Source organism: Chaetodon auriga, chromosome 3, assembly GCF_051107435.1.
Source record: "Chaetodon auriga isolate fChaAug3 chromosome 3, fChaAug3.hap1, whole genome shotgun sequence".
NCBI lineage: Eukaryota > Metazoa > Chordata > Actinopteri > Chaetodontiformes > Chaetodontidae > Chaetodon > Chaetodon auriga.
Genome location: NC_135076.1, coordinates 1,508,916 through 1,522,986, shown reverse-complemented (window position 1 = coordinate 1,522,986; position 14,071 = coordinate 1,508,916). Strand labels below are relative to the sequence as shown.

Sequence of the window (14,071 nt, the reverse complement as noted above, 5' to 3'; positions counted from 1 at the left end):
TTCCTAAAAGCTTCAAAAACATGCTTTCTGGAACTCACAGACCTATGTTAACTTTTTGAAAAAGCTTTATAATATGGGAACTTTAAGTAAAAGTACTAATACCACACTGTCAAAATACCCCAATGCAACTAAAGGCCCTGCTTTCAAAACCTGAAGTAAAGTATGTAAGTTTTATCAGCAAAATATACTTAAAGTACAATGGTGTGAAACGTAAAAGTACTCATTGTGCAGCAAAATGTTGTCCTTGTGTGTTTCGCTACTGACTTTCCAAAAAAGTTGGGACACTGTAAAATGTAAATAGAAACAGAGTGTAATAATTTGCAAAACACTGAAACCCCAAATGTAATTGAAAATACAAACAAGCAAACAAAGACAACGTATCAAATGTTACAAATGAGAAGTTTAATCTTATGAAAATTATATCCTCATTTAGAATTTGACGCCAGCAACACATTTCAAAAAGGTGGAACAGGGTCCTGTTTACAACTCTATTGTTGTGTCACTTCTTCTTTAAACAACACTTGGGAACTGAGGAGACCAGTTGCTGTAATTTTGAAAGTGGGATGTTTTCCCATCCTTGCTTGATATATCATTTCAGCTGCTCAACAGCTCAGGGTCTCCTCTGTCATATTTTACATTTCAGAATGCACCAAACATTTTCAGTGATTAACAAGTCAGTACTGCGGACAGGCTTGTTCAGCAACTAGAGTCTTTTACTACAGAGCAATACTGCTGTAAAATGTGCAGAATGTGGTTTGGCATTGTCTTGTTGTAATAAGCAAAGCCTTTCCTGTAAATATATTGTCTACTTGGCAGCATATTTCGCTCCAAAACCTACATGTATTGTTCAGCTTTAATGGTGCCTTCACAAATGTGCAGGTTACCCATGCTGAGTGCACTAAAGCACCCCCATACCATCAGAGTGCAGAACCCCTGCTTAATCTTTACCTCAGAATGACTCTGGGATGCTCTTTTTATACCCAATCATGTTACTAACCTGTTGCCAGTTCACCTACTTAATTGTGAGATTTTCCAGCAGGAGTTTTCTTATAGCATTTCACAACTTTTCCAGTCTTTTGTTGCCACTGTCCCAAATTTTTGGAATGTGTTGCTGGCATCAAATTCCAGGTGAGGATATAATTTTCAAAAAACAGTTACATTTCTCAGCTTCACCGTTTGATATCTGTCTTTGTGGTATTTTCAGTTAAATATAGGGTTTCAATGTTTTGCAGATCATCATATTCTACTTCTTTTTCTGTTTTACAGCGTCCCAAATTTTTTAAAAACATGCTTGTATATCTGATGTTTTTGGATGAATATTACTGCTGCATTAATGTGCATATTGCATTTTACTGCTGTGGATTCTTAAAGTTGAGCTAATTTTGAGTACTTTATATGCCACTGGATTGTTTAATGTTCACCAATGCATCATATTCCATAACATTGTCATGTTTGTTACATCACTGTCCTGTGAGAATCACATATCTCTAAAAATCAATTGTTACTTTTTACAGTTGTCAATTGTTTGTTCAGTTTGTTACTCTGCATTTTCCAGTTGCTTTAAGTGGCTTTTTGAATATTATTTAGCCTAAGAAGAGTGTTTTCTCAACCCATACAAGAGATACAATGCAGTCACGTGGGTTTCACTGGACAGGAATAGTGAATTAATATGAAGAGTAGAATAATGTTTGCCTCTGAGATGGAGTATGTGTTATGATGAAAATAAATGATCTGAAATGATGAAATTGAAAGACAACACAATGCTATTGATAATGTTTTAACAAAAATAGCTTAATTCAGAGGACTCTGATGAAAAGCAGTCATGTGTCTCTGCCTCATCATTTTTGTCCTGTTTTCAGGAAAAACTATTGTCTGTTGCCTTGGTACCAGCTCGGCCTGTAAAATACTGTATAATAGAAAGTTAGAATAACATAATAACACATAGAAATATAAAATAATAACTTCTTCCAATACAGCTCTGATATGTTGCTGTATTTCAATACAAAGATTGGCAGTCATCGCAAACAATGACTGGCAATCTTTGCATTCTGCTCCCACCTTATAATTATGTGCTACTTTCAGTAACAGCGCCACTTCGTTGTTGGTTCAAACAAAGGGATCTCTGGTCTCACTTTTGCTGTTCTTTCTCCACAATATTTTCTACAACTAAGCAGTCAACCCTCTGTTTACACTAACATGCACATGCCCAGTGTACATGAATGGTCATGTGATATGCCTTTTCACGTGTGTTTTTATGGATGGAGATTATTTCTGGAAAGATGCGGAAATGCTCATGTTGATGGAGGTAGTTTTCATTTTAAAATACCATTTTAAAATGAAAACATATTCATGTGGACATGCCATTAATTTGGAAAGCAGTAGATGGACAGTCGTGCAATGCGAGAAAAACATTATTTCTTATCCTAACAGTACAGAAATGCCAGACAGTAGCACATCCCCCAGTGTTCTTTTTTGGTGTGTAATTACTTCTCGATCTTTGTCTGTCAGGTTTTCCGTAAGGTGGCATTCAGTATTGTCAGTGGTGAGCGTACCCCAGTGACTGTTACACCTGACAACCTGCAGGACTATGTGGGTAAACCTGTTTTCACAGTTGATCGAATGTACAATGTCACCCCACCAGGAGTGGTCATGGGGCTGGCATGGACTGCTCTCGGTGAGAGACACGTGCACACACGCACACACAAAACTGTATCAATAGAAAATGTAACAGACTGATGGTCTGTCTGCATTTTGTACTCTGTGTAGGAGGGTCTACGCTGTTCATTGAGACTTCACTGCGCCGTCCTTTGGGAGGAGCAGACCCTAAAGGAGAGGGGTCACTGGAGGTAACAGGTCAGTCAGGACGGCCACAAACTGAGTCACTCTGCAGAATGGAGGTTGATCAAATGATGTCCAGTGCTGTTCTGATGTCTTCACCAGATACCGAACTGAAAGTATATTAAAGATGTTTGTGCTCCTCTACAGGTCACCTGGGGGACGTTATGAAGGAGAGTGCAAAGATTGCTTCAACCTTTGCAAGAACATTTCTGATGACCCAAGAACCAGAAAATCACTTCCTGGTCACTTCGCACCTCCACCTGCATGTCCCTGAGGTAATCATGGTGAAAGAGTACTGAAAATAAATGTTTTACAGATCACTATGCTTAATCTTGATCTACTACCTACCTACCTACTACCTAAAAAGTATGCAAATTAAAATGCATTTTATTTGTATAGCATTTTTAGAAACAGAAGTGCTTAAAACCACTAAGTGTATATTTCAAAATATCCTGCTTTAGTGTCCACTGTGATAGTATCAAAAATACACCGTGGCTGGCAGCAGTGATCATTCCTGTCTGTTTGTCTATAACTGTCATTTCTTTCTAGGGGGCAACTCCCAAGGATGGACCAAGCGCTGGCTGCACCATTGTTACAGCACTGCTGTCCCTGGCAACCAACCAGCCAGTGCGTCAGAACGTTGCCATGACTGGTGAAGTGTCACTGACTGGCAAAATTCTGCCAGTAGGTGGAATCAAAGAGAAGACTATAGCTGTAAGTATAAGACACACACGCACAGATATAAACAGTTGCCAACATATTCAAAACATGCAACAATAAGGCCTTCTTCCAAAATTATGTTTATTACCAATTCAGCTCTCACATACAAGGAATTTGCCTTGGAGTTTTGGTGCATACAAATAAACCGAGTAAGAGAAAATAAAAATAAAACACAAAGTACAAAGTCAAGAGTCATAAATATGAAATAGTTTGACAGTGTTTAAAATCAATGGAAGGAATGTGCAATAGTTCACAGTATAAAGAATATGTGCAACTAGAGAGATAAATATATCTACATTACTGTAATACATTGAGACTTTATTTGTGTCAGTGGAGGTCTCAAGCTTTGTTGATGAAGCAAGGTGTGTTCAGGAAGAAACTGCTCTTGCGTAAGGTTTTAGTCATCAAGGACCGCAGCCTCATGCTGGAGGAGAGTGTTACAAAGAGTACCTGTCAGAGCGAATGATTCGCCACAGTCTGCCCTTGTCGTTGGCAGTGGCAGCAGTGCACCAGATGGTGATGGATGAGGTGAGGATGGATTCAATGATGGTGGTGTAGAAGTACACCATCTTGGGCTTGTTCATTTTCTTCAGCTGCTGCTGGAAGTACATCCCCTGTTGTGCTTTCTTGGTCATGGAACTGATATTTAGCTCCCACTTGAGGTCCTGGGTGATGATGGTGGACTCTGCAGAAGGACTCCACGACTGTGGAGTCACACAGGGTAATGGTCTGTCTGTACTAGGTCACCAGCTGGTCAGTCTTCACTTGTAGGTGGACTCATCCCGACCAAAGATGAGCCCAGTGAGGGTGGTGCCATCCACAAACTTCAGGAGCTTGATGGACTGATGACTGGATGTGCAGCTGTTGGTATATAGGGATAAGGGTAGAGATGAAAGGATGCAGCCTTGGGGGGGCTTATGGTCTGAGAGTCATACATGTTTCTCCAGCTTCACATGCTGCCTGTCAATATGTAATCCACCTGCAGGTGGAGTCAGACACACTCAGCTGGGAGAGCATGTCTTGCATCACAGCCAGGATGATGGTGTTAAAGGTGGGACCAGAATCCACAAATAGGATTGAGACAGGCATCATGGTGTAAACCAGTTTACACGGATAGTTCACAAAAGGGAGTATAGTGTAGTTTTTCAAATGACAGTTTGCATGAACAACAGAAGACTATATATTAATTTATCCTCCACAGTTAGCTAAATTGATCATTTATGTATCTCATAGACATTAGCATGAAAAGAGCAACGTAGATCTAATCTGGCTGCTCTGTTCTGAACAATTTGAGTTTTGTTTTTTAGATCTTTTTGAGCAGCACTTCACTTAGTGACTGGGCAGTACTCCAGGTGTGACAGACGAAGTGACTGAACACCTTCAATCATAACAGAAGATGGAACTTATGCAAAATATTTCCTTTAAATAGCAACGTCCTTTATCATCAATGTAGTAAGTATGGTCAGGCCAAGACAGTAAGCCGTCAAAGTTAACACCTAGTAACTTAGTTTATCTGACTAACTGATATCCCATCTGTAGACAAGTTGAGTGAAGTGGCGTTAGAAAGAACATTCCTACTACGAATTACAATATATTTAGTTTTGGCAATGTTCAGTTCTAACTTTGTTCATTTTCGCCAGTTTAGTAATGAAAATCAACATGTAGATTTTCTCTCAGCTCCACTAAAGTTGTTGACACACAACAGAGTTGAGTGATCAGCATACATAACTAGGTTAGATTTTGTAACATAAGGTATATCATTAATAAGAATTGCAAAATAAAAGTGGCTCCAAACACCTCCTTTGTGGAACACCACAAAATATTTTTTACTGTCAGAAAAGCAGCCATTGAAAAACGCAGTGTTCTGCCAGAGAGATACCTTCATCCAGGCAAGAGCTAAAGGTGAAAAAGTGTTCATCTATACTAGTGCAGTGCTAGTAGAGTGCCCTGTCAATAAGCATGCAGAGCTGATGTAAATAGAACATTTTACAAAAATATCTTAGCATTTGATTGAAAATGATCTTCTTAAGTAGCTTACTCAACATAGTGAGTATACTAATTGGTCTACAATTCAAGCCAGTGAAACCTGCTCTTTATTTACTGAGCTGAATTTTTCTTCATGAAATATTCTTTCTTTTTTAGTTAATTTAGCTTGGTAACTTTGCTTCTCAACTTCCAACAGGCACACTGATTTCTGAGTAGAGACAATGTCATTATGCCTTTGAAGCGTTAAATATCTAAACTCATTATCTAAGGATGGTGTAATACTGCCCTTTACAAACCTTTTTCTCATTTTCCTGACAAACATCAGACTACTGAAAATCTTTTGACACCATTCATTAATGAGTCTGAAGTTAAGCTGCAGTAGGCAAGGCAGGATTTTCTATTGAATCAGACATTCACATTCTTGAGCACTAAAATGAAGTGCGGCTATGCAAGACTAGGCTTTCACCAACTGAAGGGACATGCACATGCATCTGCATTTGTGGAACAGCCAATAGGAACGTTCTCTCTCTGAAATGAGAACTCTGTAATTGCCTTGAACAGTTTCAATTCACTTTCACTTCAGTTTTACAAACACCTTGCATGTCAGTAGGATCCTATTATGTTTCCTCAAAAATTTTGCCTGTCTGGCAGTGTCAGCATTTTTCTTTGTCAGTTGTTCCTTGTCATACACATCGGTTCCCTTCAGCGTTCTCCCCAGGCTTAGCAGTTTTTTTTTTTGTTTTTTTCCTACTGATGAAGTGCAGGTTTCTTGTGCTTTTGTTTTTTGGAGAGGATGACGTGCCTCAATATTGTTATTGTCCATGGATATACATGTAATGTTGAAGAAAGTGGGCATCCATTGCTTGAGGAAGATCTGGCTTGGGCTCACTGCTGTCCTCACCCTCGTGTAAGACTGAGGCCTGGTCTCCAAGCCTCTGACAGTTAGGTCATTTTTGTGGGAATATTGTTCCAGGTCTGTCACTCGACCCTCCATTAGGGCTGTCCTTTTATCCTTGTCAATATTTTGTCTTTGCAGTTCCTTGATTTGACCATCAAGTCCAGTTTCAGTTTCTGTCTTTTAGAGATATTTACAATGTCTCCTGACATAGAGTCTAGTGATTTCTTCATTTCTCTGATTTCCACTTCTGAAAGTGTACAAGGTCTCTTTGGTGGTATTTTGTTTGGTGGAAGAGCAACTGGGTCTGCAAAAAAACAGAGTTCATAGTTTCAACAGTTTCTAACAACAGCTAACACAGGTTCTTCCAGACCAACTAGACAAAGCTAGCCAGCAGGCTCACTAGTCTCATTTCATTAAAGTCTCTTGTGTTTCACAAAAACATGAAACAAAAAACATGATGAGGGGAAGTCTTCCCCACCAGTTGTTGAATGTTAGTGTGAATGGTTGTCCATGTCAGCTCTCTGACTGACTGGCGGCCTGCCGAGGGTTTATACCACCTCTCACCCAATGTTAGCTGGGATTGGCTCCAGCCCCCCATGACCCTCTAAGAAGGTATAGCTAATAGATGGAATTACGTAATGTAAATTTTTAATTAAAAAAAATGATGTTGCGCTTATTGTTTCCTCATGGGGGTCCTTGGTTTTTAGGTCAAGCGTTTCCTCATGGAGGCCCCCCTCACTGGGAACTGCTTCTGGCCTACTGATGGGGGCGCTGCTGAGGGGACGGCTCTGGCCTGGATGGCTGGAGGCCTCTGCACCTTGGTGTGGGGCCTTCTGTCTGCCTGGGTCGGGGTGGTCTCGGGCGGCGCCCCCCGGTCATGAGCCGGGGGCCCTCTCAGTGTGGATGGCCCCCAAAGGTGGCTTACTACTTATCTTATCCGTATGGGTGCATGTGCGTGTGTGTCTGTGTGTGTGTTTCTGTATGTAGTTATGAGGGCGGGAGGGCTGGGTTTTCTTCTCTGTCGTTTTTAGCCTCTGTGAGGCACTTTCTGTTGCTTTTTAAGTATGAAAAGTGCCATATAAATAAATAAAGTTTGAAGTTAAAGTTTAAAAGTAACAATTCAAGAGTCAGATGCCCAGCTCTGACTCCCTTGATCCATTTATATTGAAGCAGAGAATGTAAACGCCTGTAAAAAAATGCAAAAATTAACATTATGTCCCCTCTGCAAAGAATGCCACATTGAAAGTTTAGATGTAAATTCACCTAAATTATGTTTTTTGATGTAATGATTCATTAGACAGGAGAAATTAGCAAATGTCTAACTGCTTGCTGTAATAGGCAATTACATGAGCTTTTACTACAGCACTGTGGAAACATCTCATTCTTTTTGCCCAAAGACACACACCACAACTCAGTACCACAGACGGCTACATATTCTTCTGCTACCATTAAGTCTCTGTTGAGGGCCAAAGGTTACTTTTAATGACTTTTCTGCTCATGCTCTGACAAAGTCATGTAACGAAAAGGAAACGTGAGATAGGTAATCAGTGCAATCAATTTTATCATTTGCTCCACATTCCATCTCTGTAGGTCAGGACATGACCTACAGAGGTACACAAGCCCTAAAACACACTATCCATGTTCCCAGTGTAGCATGACCTCTGACCTACTGAGAAACCATATTCTGATTTAACAATTTAATGGATAAGTCTGACAGTTCTGGAATCTAAGCTAAAAACCAAATAAAACAAGAGAGGGCTCTGATGTAATGCTAACGCTAGAGTAGGGTTTCATGGGAAATTTGATGAAAGATTTTACAGCTTTTCCTTTTAAAATGGATACATCCAGCAAAAGTCTGACTCTGAGGACATCACTTGACTTGCAGTTCCAACTGTGGCCACTAAGTAAAAATCACTGTACAGCCCAACACATTTGGGGACTGGAAGTGTACCTCCAACCTTAGAAAGACTACAAAGTCGAAAAGGCAGGTAGCGGCTCCCACAAGAACGAAGTGTTGGACAGATGGCGCAATTGTCAGAAATCCACATTTTGTTTGCACAAAGGTATTTTTTATATGCCTGTACTAGAGGAAATGTCAGGGGGTCACTAAAACTGCTAGGAATCTTGGGGACCATGAATATCTACAGCAAATTTTCAGACAATCTCGCCAGTACTTCAGATAGTTCAGATATTTCTGTGGGCCTACATGTTGAATGAATTGAAAAAAACTAATGTTACATTTCTTAGACTCCACTGTTGTCAGGGCAAAAATATACCTGTTTTTCTAGACGTCACTTTGAAATACGTTTCAAAGTTTCAAATTAATGTCTATGTTTACTTAAGAATTTGAACTGGATTTTTGTGTCCCTGTCAGGCTCGTCGTGCTGGTGTGACCTGCATCATCTTGCCAGCTGAGAACAGGAAGGACTTCTCTGACCTGGCAGACTACATCACCCAGGGTCTGGAGGTCCACTTTGTGGACCACTACAGCCAAATGTACCCCATTGTCTTCCCACAAAGTCCTTCATAACCTGCCTTCAACTACAGTGCTAAAACCAAGACAAGGTGGATTAGGACTTCTTTCCACTGCACTTCAGAACCCAGAAGGCTATTTGCTACCACATAACACAGATTGTGATCCTAGTTGTAGTTAGTAAAATCCAGTTATTGACTGATTCTTGTAAATATGCAGTCCAGAATCTGTGGTCCTGTTTTGGTGAATTATTGTTCCCATATCCTCCAGTGGAACAGCTGGCTTGGTGATCCCTTACATACAATTCAGTTTCAACCACCACAGGACTCCTGAATGTAGGAAGACCGCCATGTGATTGAGGACAGCATCACAAGACTGAAACCATGCAGTCAACTGTGCCAAAGACAGACACATACATACTGTGTATGTCATACACAGTGATCTGATGGTGACGATAGTGATGATGCACATTGGTTGAGGTGGCATGTTTGCTGCCAGGCAGCCTCATTACCCACAGCTCTCATTATACAGGACTGTGGATGGACTCTTTCATAGATCTCGTATGGTATTTTATATTATTATTGGCCAGATATGATGATGATGAAATAAATAATAATCACAACTCTGCTGGATGCTGTTAATTGTTTCAATCAACCTGTGAATCTGTAAATGCATTTCTAATTGACAGAACTTAGATTTGATCCGTCCAAAGCCTTTAGCTATCAAGCTTAACAAACAGAAACACGAAGATGTCTTAGATTAACCATATTTACATAGCACAATTTTACAAACTGTCACAAATAGACAGAAAAAACATATACTGTAAACTAACACATAATAACACATTCAAACACTTTCAGTGTGGTGAAGTATGTGTGCATTTACTCTTGCAACATGGAGATCACAATTATTTTGATCTCAATTCTTTGGAGGATAATTAAACAACTTAAAACATGAGGTGCAAGCAAACTATGGTGAATGATCAGGAACAAACTCCTACAGGAAAGCTGAAATAAAAAATATTTTATTACAAGTTTGAGGATATTAAATATTCTTGTTTTAAGGGACTGGTTGGTGGTGTTCATCAGGGCTACTTTCTACCAAAGAAAGAAAACAGTTCACAGTGAAGTAACTTGATGTTGAATGCTGACAGAAGTGACATTGTTTTGTCATAAGACACAGGTTTGTGTAAGGCAGGCTCTAATTTCCTTCTGTTTTCTGCTCAGAGAAGAAGATTTACCCTTAATTGGCTCTTCTTTATTAGATATGATCAATCTGTCTTGATCAATTATCAATATGTACCACAGTCCTTTAAAGTAGCTAATAAAACCTCTTCTTAGAAAGCCTACTCTTGATCCAGCGGCTTTAGCCAACTATAGACCTATATCTAACCTTCCTTTTCTCTCTAAAATTCTTGAGAAGGCAGTTGCTGATCAGTTGTGTGATTTTTTATTTATTTTTTTTTTACATAACAATTGTTTATTTAAGGATTTCTAGTCAGAATTTAGAGTACATCATAGCACAGAGACAGCACTGGTTAAAGTTACAAATGATAATAACATCAGACAAAGGACTTGTCTATTTACTAGTCTTGCTAGATCTTAGTGCTGCATTCAATGCCATTGACCATGGTATCCTATTGCAGAGACTGGAACACTTCATTGACATTAAGGGAACTGCACTAAGCTGTTTTAAATCCTACTTTTCAGATCGTTTTCAATTTGTGCACATTAATGATGTGTGCTTGCTAAAGCCAGTCACAGAATTCCGCAGGGTTCAGAGCTTAGACCAGTTCTATTCACCTGATATATGCTTCCTTTAGGGAATATTATCAGGAACCACTCCATGAATCTTCATTACTATGCAGATGATACCCAGCTATATTTATCAATTAAGCCAGAACAAACCAATCAGTTAACTAAACTCCATGTCTTGGATGACCTGCAATTTTTTGCTACTAAATTCGGACAAAACTGAAGTTATAGTACTTGGTCCTAAACAACTTAAAAACTCACTATCTGATGATATAGCAACTGTGGATGGCATTGTGCCAGCCTCCAATACCACTGTAAAGATTCTGGGAGTTATCTCTGATCAGGATGTGTGTTTTAACTCCCACATAAATCAAATTTCAAGGACTGCCTTTTTCACCTACGTAGCATTGCAAAAATCAGGCATATCCTGTCTCAAAATGATGCAGAAAACCTAGTCCATGCATTGTTACTTCCAGGTTGGATTATTGCAATTCTGCCCCAATTTGTTGCTAAATACTCTTCAGCTGATCCAGAATGCTGGGGCATTTGTTCTTACAAAAACAAGGAAAAGAGATCATATTTTTCTGTGCTCTGCCACTCTGCACTGGTTCCCTGTAAAATCCAGAAAAATCCAGAATAGAATTCAAAATCCTTACTCCTTACTTACAAAGCCCTAAATGGTCAGGCACCATCTTATCTTAAAGAGCTCATAGTACTCTATGAGAACACTAGAACACTGAGTTCCCAAAATGCAGGCTTACTTATGGTTCCTAAAGTCTCCAAAAGCAAAAAAAACCCCTCTCTCTCTCTCTCTCTCTCTCTCTCTCTCTCTCTCTCTCTCTCTCTCTCTCTCTCTCTCTCTCTCTCTCTCTCTCTCTCTCTGGGTTTGTGTGTGTGTGTGTGTGTGTGTGTGTGTGTGGACATTTCACCCTCTCCGTTTTCAAAAATAACAGCGTGTACACATGTCCGTTTTCTCCCACCAGACAGCAGTTCACCCAGGTCGGACCCAAAACCGGCGACGCTGGCAGTGACGCAGACTGGCTCTTCGTGTTGGAGGGGGGGTGTTGCAAAATTGCTGACCTCCAAGCACTCATTCATCTCCTCCTCGATATAATAGAGCAGCTGTATTTGCACCAACATAAATGCAACTGCTACTCTGAATGTATCCATGATCACCATAGCCAAATGAAAATGTGAACATAGATCGCACTTTTGGTGCAGTTGCAGGTGCAAGTTCTGGTGCATAATGTAACATCGGCTACCTAAAACTCTGTTTTTCTCAGTTTTTCTGTTTTTCTCAGTTTACATGCAAACATGCAACAGAAGTTTTCCAAAATCTCCAATCTGGCAGGAGTTTTTAGAATGCATCGTTTTCAGAGGTGAATTCTCCATTTGCATGTAAACGAAGGGCACAAACAAAGGGAAATGTTTTTCAAAATATCCCTGCACGTGTAAACGGGGCTTGAAACTGCACTAACTAGCAAATCTATATCAGCTGTGTTTCCCCCTCTGTAATTAGAGGCTGCTATGGTGATGATAACTGCTGTTTGACTCCAAGCTCAGATCAGTACATTTCATAGAGATTTTAGCTGAGGTGCACCTCTAATATTCCGGCTTCTACCTTAAAGACAGTAACTCCTATGGCCTGAATGGTGATATCTTGAGAAATAGGAGACCCTGCTGGGCATACTGTGTGAAATTTGTGTGTGTAGTGTCAAAAATATGAGAACAGGAATAGTTTCTGCTTCCCTCCTGAATTTTGTGCCCACAGTTAACATAGGAGTCAATGCAGGCCTGTCGTTTGCAGTCTCATGGAGCCAAAAGAACAAGTCTGTTTGCTTCTGTAGTTACATGTCTGTGACTAGCATATTTTCCTATGGTTTGATGTGTAAATTATGTAGAGTAGAAGTGAGATTTTAAGAAGCGATTTTTAGATTATTTTTCAGCTCATCTCTGAACATTCTATCTCACGCACAAAAATGTGAAAATCTGAGAAAGGAAACTAAAACTGCAATCGTGTAAAAAGTTTGAATATGAAAAGTTGAGTTAATGTGTGAAAGTCCCATGTCATGAGCATTTTAAAGTTTGAGTGGAGTTTCTATGTGAATGTATGGATGAGTGGGAAGAGGTTGAAGATGAGTTTGTTTGAGGGGCTCCTCTAATTGACTTAGGGAAAGTTGAATGTTATTAAATTTTAATGAAATATGAAAGTTAAACAATACCCAAAATGTATGAAAGGTGAAATATGAAACATTTGAAAGTTTAAATGAAATTTCTAGCTGAGTATGAGCTGTGAATTTGGACATCCCATCTAATACTTAAATTTCTTGGAAAACACTGAATATTTCTGAAAGTATGAACGATATGAATGAGAAAAAATAATAGCAATAATGTCTTAACTGAATTTAATATTTTGATGCTTGAATGAAGTTTACACGTAAAAAAATATGTAAAGAGTTGCACTGCAAAAAATGTGGCGGAATAATAAAGCATTTCATGAATAGAATATATGCTGTGAATGTTTCCAACATTTACAGCTATAATCTGAAGTGATACAACCACATCACCGAACAGTTTCCCAGGAAGGCCAGCATTTTGTTCTTCCTACCCTTGCTCAGGAAGCTCAACAATCCACAGCACAACCTGAGTGTGTTCTGGATACTTCCAACATCATCTAGTCCCCCCTCATCCCTCTTGAAGTTCTGGCTGCTGCAGTGTGCTGTTCACTTGACTGAAAGATCATCAGTTCCCTGAAACTGACAATCATAGACCTATACACTGCCAGAGGACAGAGGACAGCTGGCAAGATCTTTACTGACCTCACAGTTATCTCTCTGCCCAGGTGCCCTCTCAGAGCCAGCATACAAGTGGGTCACCAAAAAATAACACACAGCTTCCTTTAGTGAACCTGTCCAGCTCGAATTCACTCTTTTCCGTAAATGGCCTCCAGATAATGGATCTCGCTTCACCTTTTTTTTTTTATATATATATATATACAGACACTAACAGCTGCCCCTAATTTTGCCTGATAAGACCTCTTCTCGTGAGTATGTATAGTAACTGCATGCACTGTTGACATTACCCTCACACTGGACAGCTCACACCATTATCTGATGACATCAAATAATTCTCAACACAGCTTCAGCTTGACTTGTGTCATCAGAGACCCGGGGGTTGGATTCAGCATCAGGTCAGCACAATTACAATTTCTCATTTGGCAGACGCGAGAACCAGAGCAAGTGCCCTAACGCAACTTTCTGATCCAACTGGACACAGGTGCTACAAGACAGTTACGAAATAATGCAAAAAGTGCATAGAGTCGACCCACAGTTTTTTTTTTTTTTTTTTTTTTTTTTTAATAAAACAAGGTGTTCAGTAAAGAGCTTGGACTTTAGTCTTTTT

The 14,071-nt window shown here is 39.6% G+C and overlaps 1 protein-coding gene across 2 annotated transcripts in view; it reads left to right on the top strand.

Annotated features, from left to right (window-relative positions):
- The window catches only part of lonp1 (lon peptidase 1, mitochondrial), a 55,595-nt gene extending 46,058 nt beyond the window's left edge, over positions 1 to 9,537 (top strand). For both annotated transcript variants that reach the window (XM_076722470.1, XM_076722463.1), the window contains 5 exons: positions 2,509 to 2,674; positions 2,767 to 2,853; positions 2,986 to 3,113; positions 3,388 to 3,552; positions 8,817 to 9,537. In XM_076722470.1, coding sequence (XP_076578585.1) covers positions 2,509 to 2,674; positions 2,767 to 2,853; positions 2,986 to 3,113; positions 3,388 to 3,552; positions 8,817 to 8,972 — 702 coding nt within the window. In that variant the 3' untranslated portion in view covers positions 8,973 to 9,537. The remainder of the gene's footprint in view (positions 1 to 2,508; positions 2,675 to 2,766; positions 2,854 to 2,985; positions 3,114 to 3,387; positions 3,553 to 8,816) is intronic.
- The last annotated feature ends 4,534 nt before the right edge of the window (positions 9,538 to 14,071 follow it).